The sequence below is a fragment of the Mirounga angustirostris genome, unplaced genomic scaffold (assembly GCF_029215605.1).
Source record: "Mirounga angustirostris isolate CCGP_5_RB_7025 unplaced genomic scaffold, mMirAng1.0.hap1 SCAF_6, whole genome shotgun sequence".
In the NCBI taxonomy this organism is placed as follows: Eukaryota; Metazoa; Chordata; class Mammalia; order Carnivora; family Phocidae; genus Mirounga; species Mirounga angustirostris.
Window position 1 is genome coordinate 103,102,029 of NW_026991714.1, and position 18,398 is coordinate 103,120,426.

General features: G+C 36.9%; 1 protein-coding gene across 2 annotated transcripts in view; it reads left to right on the plus strand.

Moving 5' to 3' along the window:
- VCL (vinculin) overlaps positions 1 to 18,398 on the plus strand; it is a 113,636-nt gene that overhangs the window by 28,561 nt on the left and 66,677 nt on the right. For both annotated transcript variants that reach the window (XM_064594852.1, XM_064594853.1), the window contains exon 2: positions 9,851 to 9,921. In XM_064594852.1, coding sequence (XP_064450922.1) covers positions 9,851 to 9,921 — 71 coding nt within the window. The remainder of the gene's footprint in view (positions 1 to 9,850; positions 9,922 to 18,398) is intronic.

The window sequence follows — 18,398 nt, forward strand, 5'->3', positions numbered from 1 at the left end:
TGGACTATGGACCTAAAATGTAAGAGCTAACTAAAACTATAAAATTCTTAGAGTAAAATGTAGAGTAGATCTTCATGACCTTGGTTATGCAAAGCCTTCTTAGATACAATACTAAAAGCACAAGCCACAAAAGAAAAAAATAGATAAATTGAATTTCTTCAAAATTAAAATTTTTTGTGCTACAAAGGACACCATCAGGAAAGTGAAGACAACTCACAGACTGGGAGAAAGTATTTGCAAAAGACACAGAACTAAAATTATAATTAAAGTATGGGTAAACGGGCACCTGGGTGGCTCAGTTGGTTAAGCGACTGCCTTCGGCTCAGGTCATGATCCTGGAGTCCCGGGATCGAGTCCCGCATCGGGCTCCCTGCTCGGCAGGGAGTCTGCTTCTCCCTCTGACCCTCCTCCCTCTCATGCTCTCTGTCTCTCATTCTCTCTGTCTCAAATAAATAAATAAAATCTTAAAAAAAAAAAAAGTATGGGTAAAGGATCTGAATAGACATTTCTCTGAAGAAGGTATACAAATAATTAATAGGCACATAGAAAGATGTTCAACATCATTAGCCACCAGGAATATTCAAATCAAAACCACAACGAGATACCACTGCACTAGGATGGCTAGGATAAAAAGACAGATAATAATGTTGCTGAGAATGTGAAGAAATTAGAACCCTCATATATTGCTATTGCTGGTGGGAATGTTCAATGGTACTGCTTCTTTGGAAGACATTCTGACAGTTCCTCAGGAGTTTAAACATAGAGTTACCATGTGATCCAGCAATTCTATCCTTAGACATATACCCAAGAGAAATGAAAACAAACATCCACACAAAAACATGTACACTAATGTTCATAGCAGCATTATTCATAAGAGCCAAAAAGTGGAAATAATCCAAATGTCCACCAATTGATGAATGGTAAACAAGATGTGGTATAACCACATTTGTCAATAAAAAGCAATTATTTGTCAATAAAAAGCAATGAAGTGCTGATATATACTCCAACATGAAAGAAGCCAGTCACTAAAGGTCCTATATTGTGTGATTCCATTTGTATCAAATACAGGCAAATCTGTAGAGACAGAAGGTAAATTACTGATTGCCTATGGCTAGATGGGGTTGGAGAAGGGTTGGGGGCAAATGAAAGGAGTGACTGCTAATGGGTTTCTTTATGGGGTGATGAAAATGTTCAAAAATTGTGGTGATGGTTGTACAGTCTCTGATTATACTAGAAACCATTAACTCTGGCAGTTGACATTAATGACTGTTCTCTCACATCCTTGAAACTTGATTCCTTCGGCTTTCGTGGCATCGTTCTGCCATTCCCTGGATGCTGCTCTCAGACATTTCCTTCTCAGCTCTTTTCACCAACTTGCTCTTCCACCAGCTGCAATCTGTTTCTTCAGCCCAGGCAAGTAAACCGAGGAACCATCTCTTCAGTTGCTTATGGAACATTTGCTTATCTTCATCTAAACACCCCATAGGTAGTAATGAGTTTCCCTCTCAGGTCTGGTTTGCTCTTCCTATATTACCTCTACTCCTAAGTCCATTTGAGTCAGGAGGCTGGGAGTCATTCTAGATTTCTCCCTTACCCTCCACATGGAGTGTCTTTTTTTTTTTTTTTTTTTGGAGTGTCTTATATATGCACCTCTTAAGTCTGCCCTCGTATCCATCCATACTGCTGGTGCTTTAGCTCATCTGTAATTTATCTTTCACAAAGACTAAGCTCTGTGAGGTCAGGGGCCACATGTATTTGCTTCATTACTGTCTATAATACCTGGCACATCGTATGTTATATAAATACTTGATTAAATAAATGAACTAACACATGAACTTGTCATTGTAGTTTTTTAAATCTTTGATCCATTTTTGCTGCTGTATTTTTCTTATTGAAATGCAAACCTAATAACGTCTTTTGCTTAGAACCATTAAATAATTTCCCATTGCGTAGAGAATAAAGTCTAAGCCCACTGCATACAAGGCCCTCCCTAATGTCCCTGTCTGCCTCTCCAACTTCCTATCCTCTCTATACCTCCTCCCTGTGGATCTGTGTTCCCTGAACCGGCCACACTTTCACATAGGCTGCCCCACTCCTGGGAAACTATCCTTTCTTCCCCAAATCCCATTACTCTTGGGTAACTCTTTTCAGCCTTTCTAGAGTTTCTTTTCCTCTGTGAAACCTCTCCGGCCTCATTGATGCAGAGCTGAAGCTTGGATGGAACTCTGTTAGAGCATGCATTACACTGTGTTACAGTGATTTGTTTAAACATTTGTCTTGTCTTTCTGTGAAGGGCAGGGACTGAGTCTCACTGATTTTTGTATTGTTATCACACACAGTGTTGTACACAGTGCCTACCACATAGGAAGTACTCAGTAAGTTCTTGATTAAATGAGTGAGTTGGAAATCAGTGTAGGTTAGAGAGTCCTCGTTTTTCTGGGTATATGGCTTTTAAATACCTGACTCTAGTATATCGTCTGTGAATGATGCAAAAGGTACCGTGGGGGTGGATGGATCACCAGTCCATCACCATTGCAGGAAAACAACCAAAAATGTTGCTGATGGTAGGCACATACATTATTATCATTCTTGTATGACCCAGATGTGGTACTGGACAGAGCTGCGTATCAATGGCCGTTCAGTATAATGGATTGATCAGCCTAATACACTGTAGAAACAGTGATTTGAGCCAAACTAAGTACAGGTAGATGGGTGCACATTCCCTTGTCAGGTCACAATCAGTTGGTTTCTATTGATTGGCTCCATAGCTGGCCTACTGTAACTTTAACAGTACATTAGGCTTGCATTTTCATCATTTGCATCTTCTTGTCCAACTTATGTTGATTACCATCTCCCTGCATCCTTTAAATGTAATGTTCTATAGATGTCCTATGTTCTATACACTTCTGCTGTACAAATCTGTAACATAAGTCCTTCTGATGTGTTTTGCCTTCCTGTTTTCTTAGTTTAGCTAAGGGAGACATCTACATTAACATATTTTTTAGTCTGGGTAATGACTTGAACTAGCCAAGCTTTTTTTTTTTTTTGCTGGCAAGAAACCAAATCTCTCTACATTACTGAACCAAATTGAGTAGATTGTGATAAAAGGAGTAATAATAACAACAGTAGAAGACAAAAGGCCTCTCACATGGAATTTTGAACTAAAGTCACATATTGAACAAAAGATATTTAAATTAACTACTGAACAAAGTAAGGGCTCTTCAAAAGAAACAGGGCTTCCTGCCAAGCCCCCTAAAAATGCCCCCAGGCCTCGTACTCATTCACTACCATTATTTCAGTTTATCTGTCTAAGGATGCTTTATTTCTTATCTCATTCTCTTCCCACCACCTACCGGACACATAGTTGGCACTTACTGCCTGTTTACTGAATTGAGTGGAATTGGGCCTCAAGAGTTAGAGGCAATTCTCTGAAGAAAAAAATAAAAGAGAAATAGTTTTAGCAGTGAATAGAAGCAACAAATCTGAATTTCAGCAATGGAATAAAGCTTGGAAGTAATAAAATGTATTTACTATAAAGTTACTTTGAAAGGGCTGTTTTTAAATGCTGATCTGGAAAACCTGCTCAGAACTTAGACTATAATTAAGACTATTTGTCATTCTTTTCTCTGCCTTTTTTCTTTTTAATCCTTTAACTATGGGTCTTTTTTACAGAGGGAATAAGATTTAAGGTTAAAAAATCAGCCATCTACTTTAATCTCACAATCATAAAATGTATAGATAAAATATACAGGAAGTGAGAGCTTTTAAATTTTGCATTTGTTAATCGTTTCATACGTAGCCTTGTTCCTAAAAAGAACTTGAGGTCATAAATGAGGACTTAAGGTAGAAAAGATTAAGGTAAATTTCCTTTATCAGAGAATTAAAAGGGAGTTTGGCCAACCTACAGTAGACAAGTAAGGAGATACCCAAAGAGATCATATAGCTTGGAAGAAATATTTGAGTAATTGTATGATTTATTTGAGGTCACAAGACCATTATTAAGCTGGAACTGAAAACCAAGTCACCAAATTCCTTTGCATATGTTCTTAACATGTATGTAGCAAAAACATTTAACTAGTCAAGTGTTTTGGTGACTGGTGCCGCACAGGTTCGAGAAGCATTTGTTAAGATTATTACTGACCAGGGGAGCCTGGCTGGCTCAGTCAGTTAGGCATCGGACTCTTGATTTCAGCTCTGGTTGAGTTTGCAGGGTCACGATCTCTGGGTTGTGATCTCGGGTCGTGGGATCGAGCCTTGGGTTGAGCTCTGTGCTCAGCCTGGAGTCTGCTTGTCCCTCTCCCTCTTCTCCCCACCCCCCGCTTGTGCTCTGTCTCTCTCACTATGTCTAAAATAAGTATATAAAATCTTTAAAAAAAAAAAAAGATTATTACTGACCTGCTTGTTTGCAAAGTGTAGCCCGTATTACGAATCATAAGCTTCCCCATTCTAAGGCTGACATCCAGGAGTATGTTTTTCCATAAGCCATGAAGATTCCTGCTAGTTAACAAAGAACGTTTTGTGAATTAATCCCCTTCTTAATTGTTCTACTCTTTTTATTTGGAAAAGATCCGTGCTAAAAAAGCTGTTTCTGTTTAGATAGTGTGGGGAAGAAGGAGGAAAGTTCATTTCCTGTCATTTCCTGGTTGATGGCTTAAAAATGTCAAGCTTTGGCGTGGCTTTCCTAGATAGACTTTGCCAGTTGATCTCAAATAGAAGATGCCTTTCTGGTCCTACATATCTTTAGGAACTGGCTTCTTTGGAACTTCTTGAGTTGATCCTTCAGTGATAGAACACTGACTTGGAAAGATCTAGAACAAAGGATGACAACCTTTGAATAAATAGGCAGGTTAAGTTACATAATCCTCTACCTTTGCTTGGCATACAAAGCCTTTCCCAGGGTGACTGGAGCTTTCCTTTGTAGCCTCATTTCTTTTGCTGAGGTGCAACCAGCCTGTTTTTCTTGTCTAGTCAACCATGAGCTCAAACACATCCGAGCCATTACCTGTTTTCTCCTTTCTTCTGCTTGGGCTCTCTGATCCCTCTCTTTGCCATCTGGCAACCTCTGCCTTTCCAGGCCCAGCTTCTTTCTTCTGTGAAGAGACCACGTAGTAAAGGTAAAAATGAAAGTTAATCTAGCAGCTGTGTGAAGAGTGAATTAGAAGAAGGAAGTCTGGAGGTAGGAAGGCCAGTTTTAGAAGACAGTGAAAGTCCCACAGACCTGAGCTGTGCAATACAGTAGCCGCTAGCCACATGTGGAAATTAAAATTAAAATTAATTGAAAGAAGCCAATCTGTAAAGTCTGCGTACTGGATGATTCTGACTATATGACATTCCAGAAAAGGTGAAACTGTGGAGACAGTGAAAAAGATCAGTGGTTGCTAGGGATCTGAGGGCTGGGAGGGATGAATACCAGAGCCCAAGGATTTTTAGCGCAGTTCTCTATATGATACCATAATGATGGACACATGTCCTTATGGATTTGTCAAACCCATAGGATGTACCGTACCAAACGAACTGTCATGTAAACTATGAGCTTTGGGTGATTATGATGTAGTCAATGGTAGGTTTATTGGTAGTGACGAATGTACTTCTCCAGGGGGCATGTTAATGGGAGAGGCTGTCGTATGGAGCAGGGAATGTTTGGGAAATCTCTGCGCCTTCCCTCAATTTTGTTACAAACCTAAAATGCTATAAAGGAAAAATAAAATCTTAATTTAAAAAATTAAGATTAATTAAAAATTAAATAAAAAGTGATAACTCAGTTCTTCAGGTGCACTAGCCATATTTCAAGTGCTCAATAGCCACCTGTGGCTAATGGCTACTGTACTGGGTAAGACAGTTTAAATAGAACATTTCTATCGTAAAAGAAAGTTCATATTGGACAGCATTGCTAAAAATCAATTCCTCGAGTGAAACGGCATTCATTCTACATAGTCACGCTTTATGTGTTGTGCCTTAAAAATAGGATCATTTATTCATCGAACCTAACTTAATTCTGGACTGAGTGTGTGAAGCTTGCAGTGATTGTGGATATTATCACTGCAAGTATGAATGCAGCTTAGAATAGTGAATCAAATTTAGTGCCTGTCACTTAAATACTTAAAAATAGCTTCTGGATAAGTGGCCTTGAACATTTTTTTTTTTAAGAATTTATTTATTTATTTGAGAGAAGGGGAGGGGCACAGGGAGAGGGACAAGCAGGCTCCCCACTGAGCAGGGAGTCCTACTTGGGGCTCGATTCCAGGACCCCAAGATCATGACCCGAGCCCAAGGCAGATGCTTAACTGACTGATCTACCCAGGTGCCCGCCTTTGAATATATTTTTATTATCTATATTTCTTTCTCCACCTACCCCTACCCTTAAAAAAGAGACATAAAATAATTAAATAAAATTCATTCTTTAGTAATGTCCTCCACCAGGGTCAGAATATTGACTATTTGCAAAAATGTTTTAATGGTTTTGTCGGGTGTACTCATGATTGTTTTATTTTTTGATGATAAATCTTTGCCATGTATCAGTCTTCTAGCATTGCCATCTTCAAAGACCTTTCACTTAATTGACCTAGAAGTCATTCCTGATTTTTTTCCCCTTCAATCTACTCCCCATCCCCTGCACCTCCGAGTCTAAGAGCACGTCCTATTACTTCTTCCTCCAAAGGAACGAATTCTCCATTTCCACTTTCATGTCTTGTTTTAAGGCACTGCCCTCTCTCCCCTGGATGACCGCAATAGACTCTTAACCGGTCACTCTGTTTCCCCTTGCCTGCTAAGATCACTTTGCCACGTAACAGGCAAAATGACTTTTTAAAAAGAAAATCAGATCACATGTCAATCTTCTGTTTAGCACTCCTGCTTCTTACTGTATTTAGAAAAGATTCCACACATCTTAACCTAGCCTAAAGGACTCTGTGATCTGGCCCTTGGCTTTATCCAACCCTACCCCCACACTTTCTCCCCTCATTGAGCTTTAGCCACTCTGGCCTCCTTCCACTTTCTTGAATATACTCAAACTTTCCTGCCATAGGGTCTTTTTCTTGTTTCTCCCACTGGAGTGTTCTTTCCCAGCTCTTGCATGAATGGTTTCTTCTCAGCTTCAGAGCCTCAACTCCAGTGTTACTTCCTCAGAGAAGCCTTTTTTATCCACTCTTTTTGAAGAAGGCTCTCTCTACTCCTACCCCATACTCTTTATGGCATCACCTTTATCTAGGATGATTTTGTTGGTTTATTTATTTACTTGTGTACTGTCTATCTACTACTAGAATATAAGTTCCATGAGAGCAGGGGACTTATTTTTACTCCCTGCTCTACCCCAGTACCTAAAACAGTGCCTAGAACAGTGCCTGGCTTATGTAGTTGTACTCAGTCAATGTTTAATAATGCTGAATAACTAACTGGATGTTTCCTAAAGGAGATCTAAGAGGAACTCACTCCTCTTCTTCCCTTGCTCTCTCTGTCTCTGCGTGTGTAAAATAAAAGAAATCTCCATGTGTCTAAATGTGAATATCCTTCTAGGCCCTTTATACTTAGTATGAACTAGTGACTTTGTTGCTGAACTTCATTTTTTACTTCATGAAATCATGGCCTACAGCTTTTTGAATGGTTGATTTTAGTTGGAAAATATAGTGAACAATACATCTGGAAATATTCTGTCATGTTTTGATCTGAGAAACTAGAGAACCAGCTGCTGATTTGAAAGGCTTTTACAGACAGTCTATTGTCTACAAAAGCATGGCTATTTCCCAGTGGTATATGTGTTTTGCTTTTTTCTGAGCTATTAACTTGAGAGAAAAAACTTGTATTCATTAACTTATGCATGACTTGTATTTCCTGAGAAGAGTTTATTGTAGTATTTTTCTTTAGCTGATTTACTGTGCACTTAGGGATTTTTCTTACTCATTTTTCTTCTTTAAACTCAATTGAAAGTTAAATGGTTAAATAGTAGGATTGAGAAACTTTCCATTCTGGGTTTTAAAATTTTTCACAGATTTCTGCATTAAACTGTGGGTTTATATTTGTGATTTAGCACTTTTACGTAGCTTTATATTGATAAAACGGGTGAATTTCCCCATTCACTGTATTCATGTTTAACCTCTTTTAGAGTACTTGAGAATATGTGATACAACTGTAGTGAAAGAAAAAATTGACATCCAAGCCCTACATAGGAATAATCTTGAAAAAAGCAAGTATGTATACCATTTGTGGTATAATAAAGACATCTGCACATATACACAATCTGGGTAGTGTGACTTTTAATATTTTGATATATTTTTATATTTTTAGCTACTACTATTTGGAAGATTTATATGAAATGACATAATTACTACAGTTATTAGGTAGAAAATAATGGCATCTAAATAACCCAGTGTAACATTTTAATATTACTTTTTAAATTATAAAAATTGTATCTTCACATTTAGGAAAATTAGAAAATAGGATATACAGATACAGAATTTCCTAAGCATCATTATAACCACTGTTAACATTTTGTTTTGTATTCTTTCAGTGTTTTACTTCATGCATATGGATTTTTTTGGTTTGTTGTAATCATTGTGTATTTATTATTTTTATTCCTTTTAAATGAAATATAATGTCATAAACATCTTCCTGTAGTGTTGAGTCTTTATAACCATTGTTTTAATGGCCCTTTAGTACACTATCTAAAGATATATCGTAATTTACTTAACTGTTCCTCATTGTTGTATAAGTTATTTAAAAAATATTTTAGCCTTTATAACTAACATGATAGTGAATATTTTTGGGGATATTGTTATTACCACATTTGGTATTATTGTTTATAGGGTATATTCTCATTAGTGGAATTCCTAGATATGACATTTTATTTTATTTATTTTTAAAAATTTTATTTATTTATTTGACAGAGAGATAGTGAGAGCAGGAACACAAGCAGGGGGAGTGGGAGAGGGAGAAGCAGGCTTTCCGCTGAGCAGGGAGCCTGATGTGGAGCTTGATCCCAGGACCCTGGGATCATGATCTGAGCCGAAGGCAGATGCTTAACGACTGAGCCACCCAGGCCCTAGATATGATATTTTTTTATATTTCTTAATTCATACTAGCAAATGCTTTTCCAAAGAGAGTATGCCAGTTTACATTGCCACCAGAAGGGTATAAAACTATTCCATTGTAGAATTCAGCATTTTATATTACTTTTTAAAGTTGCTCTATAATTAGGGGGAAAAACATGTTGTTTTAGTTTGAATTTATTAGATGACGGGTGAAGTTGTGTATTTTCATATGTTTGGTTTCTAGTTTCAGCATCATAACTATTTCCTATTTTTTTTCAGCTCTAGTAACATTTGTTTTTTTTCTGTATAGACATTTTAACCTACTTACCTTGCTTGATTCATGTACTTCATGCATTTCTAAAGATATAGGGGTGCCTGGCTGGCTCAGTCGGTAGAGCACATGACTCTTGATCTTGAGGTTGTGAGTTCGAGCCCCACATTGGGTGTAGAGGTTACTTAAAAATAAAATCTTAAAAAAAGAGAGAGATAGCAATTTGTCAATTAAACGTATACACATAAATCTCAGTGATGAATTTGTCTCTCTCTCTCTCTCTTTTTTTTTTTTTACTGTGCTCACTGGTGCCTTCATCTGAATTATTCTGAAGAAGGGGTAATACATTATGTTTGTACTCCATATTGTTATCAGGTATATTGTGGATGCATATATGGGAACAATCTTGATAATTTCAAAAATCCAGAAATTTTCTTTTAATCCAGAAACTTCAATGATAGATTATATGTAAAGTATATGTTTCAAATATGTTAAAGTAATAGTTTTTAAGAGTCTGAGAATTTATTATTGAATTGTGAATCTTTTTCTCCTGTAGGTTGGAAAAGAGACTGTTCAAACCACTGAGGATCAGATTTTGAAGAGAGATATGCCACCAGCATTTATTAAGTGAGTAATTAAAACTTTCTTCTCTTGCTAAGCACAATAATCCTCTTGTTAGGAAAGAAAATTAGCTGATTCCAGGAACAACTTTTTTTTTTTAATGTATTTTCTTTTTAAAAAATTTTTATTTATTTTTATTTTTTAAAGGTTTTATTTATTTATTAGAGAGACAAGAGAGAGATGGGGCAGTGAGCATGAGCAGGCACAAGCCAGGAGGAGAGAGAAGCAGGTTCCCTGCTGAGCAGGGAGCCTGATGCAGGGCTCGATCCCAGGACCCTGGGATCATGACCTGAGCCGAAGGCAGACGCCTAACTGACTGAGCCACCCAGGTGCCCCTTTTTTAATGTATTTTCAATTGAAATTTTGACTTTTGATCTTTTAACACTCTGGTTCCCTACTGTTGATTGTATTCATTGCTGTTAGGCATTTTTGACATAATAATTTTTAAAGATTTTATTTATTTATTTGAGACAGAGAGAATGAGAGAGACAGAGAGCACATGAGAGGGGGGGAGGGTCAGAGGGAGAAGCAGACTCCCTGCCGAGCAGGGACTCCAGGATCATGACCTGAGCCGAAGGCAGTCGCTTAACCAACTGAGCCACCCAGGTGCCCCTGACATAATAATTTTTAATAAAACTATGACTTCTGAGTTTCATTGTCTGGAATGGAAAGGATTCAGAAACATTCTGACTTTAGCAGGCATGAATCTGAATAATATGCTAAACGCTTTTGCTTGGAGATAAGGGAATAAGAATAGATACGAACTTTAAAAAATTAATTGCAATGTATTTCAGTAGCATTTTAAATTTAAGTTATATTTACATATCACCCAAACTCCTACAAACAATTTGCAGGTGTTTTGGCCTATCCTGAGTAAAAGCAGAGATACTAACTTTTGATTAGTTAGAACTTTGTCAAGTTCTTAATTATGTTGTCTTTGATCAATGGCTTTTTTCTATGGCAGTCAAGTACTTTGTAAAAGTAAAGGCTAATGCATAAGACAAAAAGAAAAAAAGTAGAACCTCTACAAGTCAAGAGTAAGGTAAGTCTATTCAGTTACAAAAAGAAGGGCAGGGGATTTGAATAGGCACTTCAAAAGAGAGGAAATCCAAATGGCCAAAAAATTAGGAAAAGGTGCTCTATCTCATTAGTCATCAGAGCAGTGCAAATTATTCTATTATAACCTCTACATTAAGAAGTCTGATAATATCAGTTGTTGATAAGGATGTGGAGCAATTGGAACTCTCATACACTGCTGTTGGGAATGTAAATTGGTGCAGCCACTTTGGAAAACAGTTTGGTGTTAGAAAGTAGAAGACAGGTAATTCTTAGAGACACTTATGCTCATGCACACTGGATCTATATATGAAGATTTTAGTATCAACATTGTTCATGTTGACCCCATTGATCTATTCATAGTAGAATGGATGAAAACAATTATGGTATAGTCATAAATTGGAATACTAATCAGTAATGAAAAGGATTGAAAATGGTTAATTTTATGTTATATGAATTTCACCTTAATTAAAAAAATGAATGAATCTCAAAAATAATTGAGAGAGGGGCGCCTGGGTAGCTCACATGGTTACGCATCTGCCTTCGGCTCAGGTCATGATCCTGGGGTCCTGGGATCGAGCCCTACATTGGGCTCCTGCCTCAGCGGGGAGCCTGCTTCTCCCTCTGCCTTTGCCTCTTCCCCTGCTCATGCTCTCTCTCTCTCTCTCTCTCTCTCTCTGTGTCTCAAATGAATAAAATCTTAAAAAAAAAATAATTGAGAGAAATGAATGATAGATAGGTGGATAGATATGTAGGTCCCATTTATTTAAAGTTCAAAAACATGTAGAAATAAACTGTGTTGTTTACGGATGCCTACTTAACGTGGCTAAAAGATAAAGATAAGTAAGGAAATAATGATTGCAAAAGTCAGGGTAGTAATACCTCTGGGGGAAGGAAGAGGGTTATACTTGGGGAGAGGCACACAGGGACTTCTAAAATGGTAATAATGTAAAAACAAACAAACAAATAAAATGGTAATGTATTTCTTGACTTAAGTGTTGAGTTATATGGGTGGTTGTTTTATTCTTTATATTATACATATGTTTTATACAATTTTCCGTATGTATGTTACATATCACAATTTTAAATAAAGTGAGAAGTATTCCTTTATTTTTATCCTCCTTATGTTCTATTTTCATTGAACAGATGCAAAATTTCACCCATACTGATGTCTTCTTATTTCTAACTTACTTGAGTGGGTGCTTCTACATAACGGTGTTTCTGTTAATTCTGCAAAATGTTCATGTGTCAGGAAGTAAGGGGCCAGAAGCATCTGTTTTTTTGTAGAGCCTGTTTTGTGGGAGTATCTTGTCTGATTTGCCTTCTTTGGACTTGGTAACCTCCAAGGTTTCTTCCAGCTCTAACCAAATGAGCCTACTTCTTGTGCCATTTCATACCATAGTAATATTAAGAGGAGTCCTATGCTGTTAGTTAAACACTATAGTTAAGCTTATATTTATGTTACGTTAGAAACACAGGTCTAGCTTGTACTTGTTTGCCACTCACCCCCTGGAAGGTACACAGTGTGGCGAGATAATGTACAGGGGGTTTCAACATCAGGTAGATATTTGAACTATATAACCCTATAGGAAGTTCCTTTCAATCCTGACATTTAAGTCTATGAATATAATTTGGTAAATGAATTTCTTCAGGAAACTCATTTCTGCTCATTCCCAGAGATATTACCTTGAAGTATGCTATGTGCTCTCACAGGCTTCCTTGGGGACTTAGAAAAATTAAGGAGTGTGTCTTAGTTGTGATAATATTTTCAAAAAAGTAGGTAACTTTAAAACAAAATAAAACTTCATTGATTACCCTTGGTGGTAACTAGGACACCGATCCCTTACTCTGGTAATTGGTTATTTATTTATTTATTGGTAATTGGTAATTTAGAGAAAAAAATTAAGCATTTATCTTGCCTTTCCAGAGGTTCTTTGAAATATTAAAAATAGAACTACCACATGATCCAGCAATTCCAATTCTGTTTATTTATACAAAGGAAACAAAATCACTGTCTCAAAAAGATATGTGCACTCCCATCCATGTTCATTGCCTCATTACTTATAATAGCCAAGACATGGAAACAACCTGAGTGTCCATCACAGAATGAATGGATAAAGAAAATATGATATGTTTGTATATGTTTGTGTGTGTTATATGTGTATATGTATACATACATATATGTAATTATATGTATATATACACACACACAGGAATATGAGGGAAGTGAATGAAGGTAGGTGAATGGTACAGACTTCACTTACAAATCCTGGGGATGTAATGTACAGCATAGTAACTATAGTTAACAATACTGTATTGTATATTTGGAAGTTGCTAAGGGAATAGATGTTAAAAGTTGTTATCTCCCCTCACCCAAAATTGTAACTATCTTGCCTTCCCTCTACAGACTCTCTCTCACAGAGCAGCCTAATAACCCTAGTTGATGAGGGGAATTCTAACCAACAAATGTGGAATTAATGATAGAATTAGAAAGTCATAATTATGCCATTTTAATTATGCATAATAAAATTATGCAATTTTAAACAGTTGATTTACATAAGGATCATCAATAGATGAAACCATTCGGAGGTTTTAAGCTTTATTCCACCACGGGGAAAAATCCTGGTCTCCATGGGGAATCAGGGAAAAACACTATGTTACGATCAACTGAAAAATTTACTGAGCAATGTTTAAAAAGTACATAAAACTTAATATGTTACTTGAAAATAGGGTAGAGTACAAACAATATGACTGTGGTTGTCAGACAAATTTGGGGGGCAAATATTCCACAATTTAAAACATTACGGCTCTTCATGCTTTTCTTGCGTTTCTTTAGAATGCAAAATGAAGCAGAAAATAACTTCACTAGATGCCTTGACTTGAAGGGAGAGGGGACAGAGAGGGAAACAGATGGAAGCAATTAATGACCTCCTTGGAACTGTTGAGTAGGGCATTCTTTTGGGCTGTTTGGTTGATGTTTGGAGGTTTCCAGGGCATGACAGAGCTGCCTCTGTCATCCACTTTTACAAAGACTTCTAAATAGTGTCTGCTTAGGCAACACTAAAGAATAAAATATGTTTTAAAATTTTGTTCTTAGATTAATTTCTGTTCCTAGAATGTTAGAATGTCAGGACTAGTGAAAACAGAATCTTGGTCTGTAGATAGATTTATACCTAAGCAATTTGATATATGTTTAGAGATTTTTTAGGGAAAGATATATTTTCAGGACTTTTGACATTTTTAGGATTTGGGGGTTGTCAAAATCAAATCATAGTCTATTTGAGTACTGGCAGTTAAGGGCATGTTGATATATATGTTGGAGAATGGGTTTAGTATCAGTTAAAGATTATATATTTGACTTATAACTTTCGATGAGGGGCTTCTAATGCTTGGGCAATTCCTTACGGTAAAAATGAGAACATTTTAATATAGAACAAAATTTGCATTGTTAAAGAAAGGCTTTCTTTTGGGTGGAGCAAAAGTTATCTGATCTCTAACTGCCCAAGCAGATAGAGTTTACAATTTACTAATTTTATCCAAGATTGTAATAATAGCCACACTGTTGCACAGGAGGTGTAGGGTTGCATGATGATTGCTACAGAAACTGTCTCAATCTTCATAAACTTCAGGAGTGTAACGGTCATGCTTTACTGTTAAAATATTGGTTAGAGTTGCATAATATTGGTTAGATTTTCCCTGTAAGAAGTCATTTGTTCCTTTAGAGACTGTAGCAGAAGAGTATTTTGCATCATTGTCAATTATCATCATTATCAGGCAGCAGCAGCAGTAATATTTATGTGTAATTGATTAATGAGCTAGACACACTGATTGGTTAATTAAGTATTTATTGATTACCTTCTATTATGTCTAGCACACCACGTGCTACAAAGGATGGCAGTTCTTACCAGTGTATTATGAATGATCACTTGTAAGATTTATTATAAGTTATTTATTAGTAGTAATAAAATGCCAAAATTTGCAAATGCTTTATTTTTTTAAAGTAAATTGAGCATATTCAAAGTCACATGTATAATAACATCCCTCTCATTCCTGTTTACTAGGTAATTGTTTTTTTTCTTTTTAATTTTTATTGAAGTATAATATATTCACTTGCTTTATATTATGCTTTTTTTTTTTCAGCAGGAGAGATATTAGTGAAATTATAGCTGTTATGGCTGGAAATTGTGCATAATCCCGGATATACCCATGGGGGGGATGTCATACATGTTGGTTTTATCCCTTTTTTTTTTTTTTAAGATTTTATTTATTTATTTGACAGAGAAAGAGAAAGGGAGAGAGAGCATAGGCAGGGGAGTGGCAGGCAGAGGGAGAAGCAGAGTTCCCGCTGAGCAGGGAGCCTGGCTTGGGGCTTGATCCCAGGACGCCCAGAGCTGACCTGAGCCGAAGGTAGATGCTTAACTGAATGAGCCACCCAGGCACCCCCATGTGGGTTTTATTCTTCTGTGTATCATAGAGGAACACATTTCTGCTGCAGAGAAATTTTTTTAAGATGCTTTAAGCAGGGGGCGCCTGGCTGGCTCGGTTAGTGGAGCATGCAACTCATGATCTCAGGGTTGTGAGTTCCAGCCCCATGTTGGGTTGCTTTAAAAAAATAAAATATTTTTTAAAAAAAGAAGTAAAAAAATTCTTTAAGAAGTTTTAAATTGAAGAGCTGTAACGTGGAGGGGCACCTGGGTGGCACGATCGGTTAAGTGACTGACTCTTGGTTTTGGCTCAGGTCTGATCTCAGGGTTGTGAGATTGAGCCTGGTGTCCGCTCCTGCTTAGCGCGGAGTCAGCTTGAGTTTCTCTCTCCCTTTCCCTCTGCCCCTACCCCACCACTTGTGCGCTGTCTCTCTATCAAGTAAGTAAGTAAGTAAATAAATAAAGGAGCTGTAATGCAGACTGACTTTCCCTATATAATAGGAATTCAGAGAAAGTGCTATCACTGTAGGTAGGAATAGTAGAAAGAACCTGCACATAGGAAGTGGGACTTGGGAAAGATGGATGTGGGGATAAGGAAAATACTCCGGTTAGAATGAACTAGAGGAGCAAGTCATGGAGCCTGTGAGGAGAGGGACAGTCATGTTGGGAGTGGTAGGAACTAAGCTGAGGTGAGTTCTGCTAGGTGATTAAGGCCCTTGGAAGCCAGGCAGAGGAATCTGGAATTGGGCAGCAGAGAAGCTTTGCAGTTCTTGAGCAGTAAGATGACAAGCTGAAAATGGTTTTTCACAATTCATAGCCAAGTAGTGGATGAGTAATAGGGCTAGTGAAGGAGAGTAAGCTATGTGAACCTACCAGATTCATTTTCTGCCAGTGTGGATTTACTTCAGATGGATTCCTTATAGGTAAAAAATGTTTATGGCAAACTATTTTATTTGCCTTGGAAAAGTTGCTGTTGTACTGTACAATGGAATTTCATTCTTATTTCTGGGATGGGGCAGAAATGAAAAGGGAGGCAGTTTTTGGACCCTATCCAAGGGTGTTCAGTATCTGAATGTATGAAAATGTGTCACTTGTGAAGTGGTCTTGTGGTATGAACTCCTTAAAAAGGGCGTCAGTGGCTTTGTCTGTTGGCAGGGAAATGATAGTTTGATTTAGAACTGCAAAGTGTTGCCACTTTCTGTTCAGTGTTGCTCTGAACAGTCTGCTTGAAATCATCAAAACTTGGGTTGATTCACCAGCTTGGATTATTTTTGAAACATATTGTAATGTCTAGACCTACTGAATAAAAGAATGTTCCTAAAATACTATGTGAAAGGGTTTATGAACTATTAACAATGTGCATATTGCCATTAATCATATTTCCTAGAAAATTACCCTGTCTTAACTCTTAAACTTTATTAGGTAAGCCCAATTACAGTAATATTTGTATAATTATACCTTGATTGATATTCCCGTACTATAAAGAAGAAATTTGAAAAGGGTTGAAACATGCTTACACTTAATTTAGATCTCTTTAGACCTAAAATAGTGGTGTCATATTTTTAGATCACCAGCCCTTATATTTAGCTTTTCCTTTGCTTATGAACTTGAACACTTAAAATAATCTGTGGTGAAATTTATATTTTTAAAGTGCCCAGAATATCTCTTTTTAGGATTAATTCTTTGATCATACCACTCAATGCACTTTGTTTATCTGGGGCTAGTGTGTAATTCTAATGTTTTATTTTTTAACTTGGGTTTTTTGTGATCCTTTCCATTGCTATTTAAGAGAGGATTTCTGTCTTTTAACATAGATGATCAAGGTTCTGTGAGACAGTTATTCACATCTGCTGGCTGACTTACTGCATTTTTTACCTAGAGCAACACTCAAACTTTAAATAGTTCACCTTTGAACTTGTCACATTAAACATAATCACGTACTACTGTTTTTCACAGACTTTCTCAAACAAAAATGATTTAAGTTTTAGTCTTCTCAATAATGAACTCTGAGTCTGTATTATTAATTTGCAGGAGAGTTCCAAACATTTTGGTAGGGATTTGATCCTTGGTTTACTTAAGAAATGAACCAAACTTTAAACGTGTAATCCTTTGGTTTCTATTTCTACAGAGTAATAAAAATCATATGATTGAAAGGAACTCAAGGGACCAAGGGAACTCACATTTATCAAGTACATATTATTGGGAGGTAGTTACATATTTTCATTTTCTGAGAACATCAACTTCAGGGTATTGATAAATTCATTTTACAGGTAAAAAACTGAGGTTTGACAAACTTTAACTCACCCAGGGTCCGCTCAGCTTGTTATGTGGCAGGACACGGTTCCTGTTGGTGGTCTCATGGCTTCTGAGTCCATGTTTTTTCCACCCTCTGACCTTGCACGAAGTCATGTAGTCCATCCTTCTCCCTCAAGCAGTGCTAATTTTATACCACTTGTAGAGGATAACAGTTTACACTTTTCCTAAGCATTTCCACAGAAGGAATATTACAGATGTAGTTTGTGATGTATTGCAGTGTCTTGCAACTCTTAAGCTGTAAAGAAGTTAAAGTAATAACATTTTAAAGTTAAAAGGAGTCCTAGAGATTATTTACTCCAACTGCTTTATTTTATAGATGAATGGAGGTCATTGGCTTTGTCTGCCTTATTGCCCCAAACCAAACAGAAACACTATGAATAATTAGACACAAGTATTCCCTTAATTATTACCTTATTGTTCCTATATAGGGCAAGTCCCAAGTCAAGAAATTCTCAAGATTAAAATTTTTTTCCCCACATCTGTTTAAAATCTTTATTGTTCTTTCCTTAGAGAACCTTATAAAAATAGCTCCATTTCTTGAATACCTTTTATGAACTGGGTCCTTTAGGTTGTATTCTTTAATTCACCTCATTTTGCAGTTGAGGAAGCTAAGACCCAGAGAAACTCAGGAACTTGTTGCAAAGTCTCCCAGTACATCAATGGTAGAGGCAGGATTCAAACCCTGGA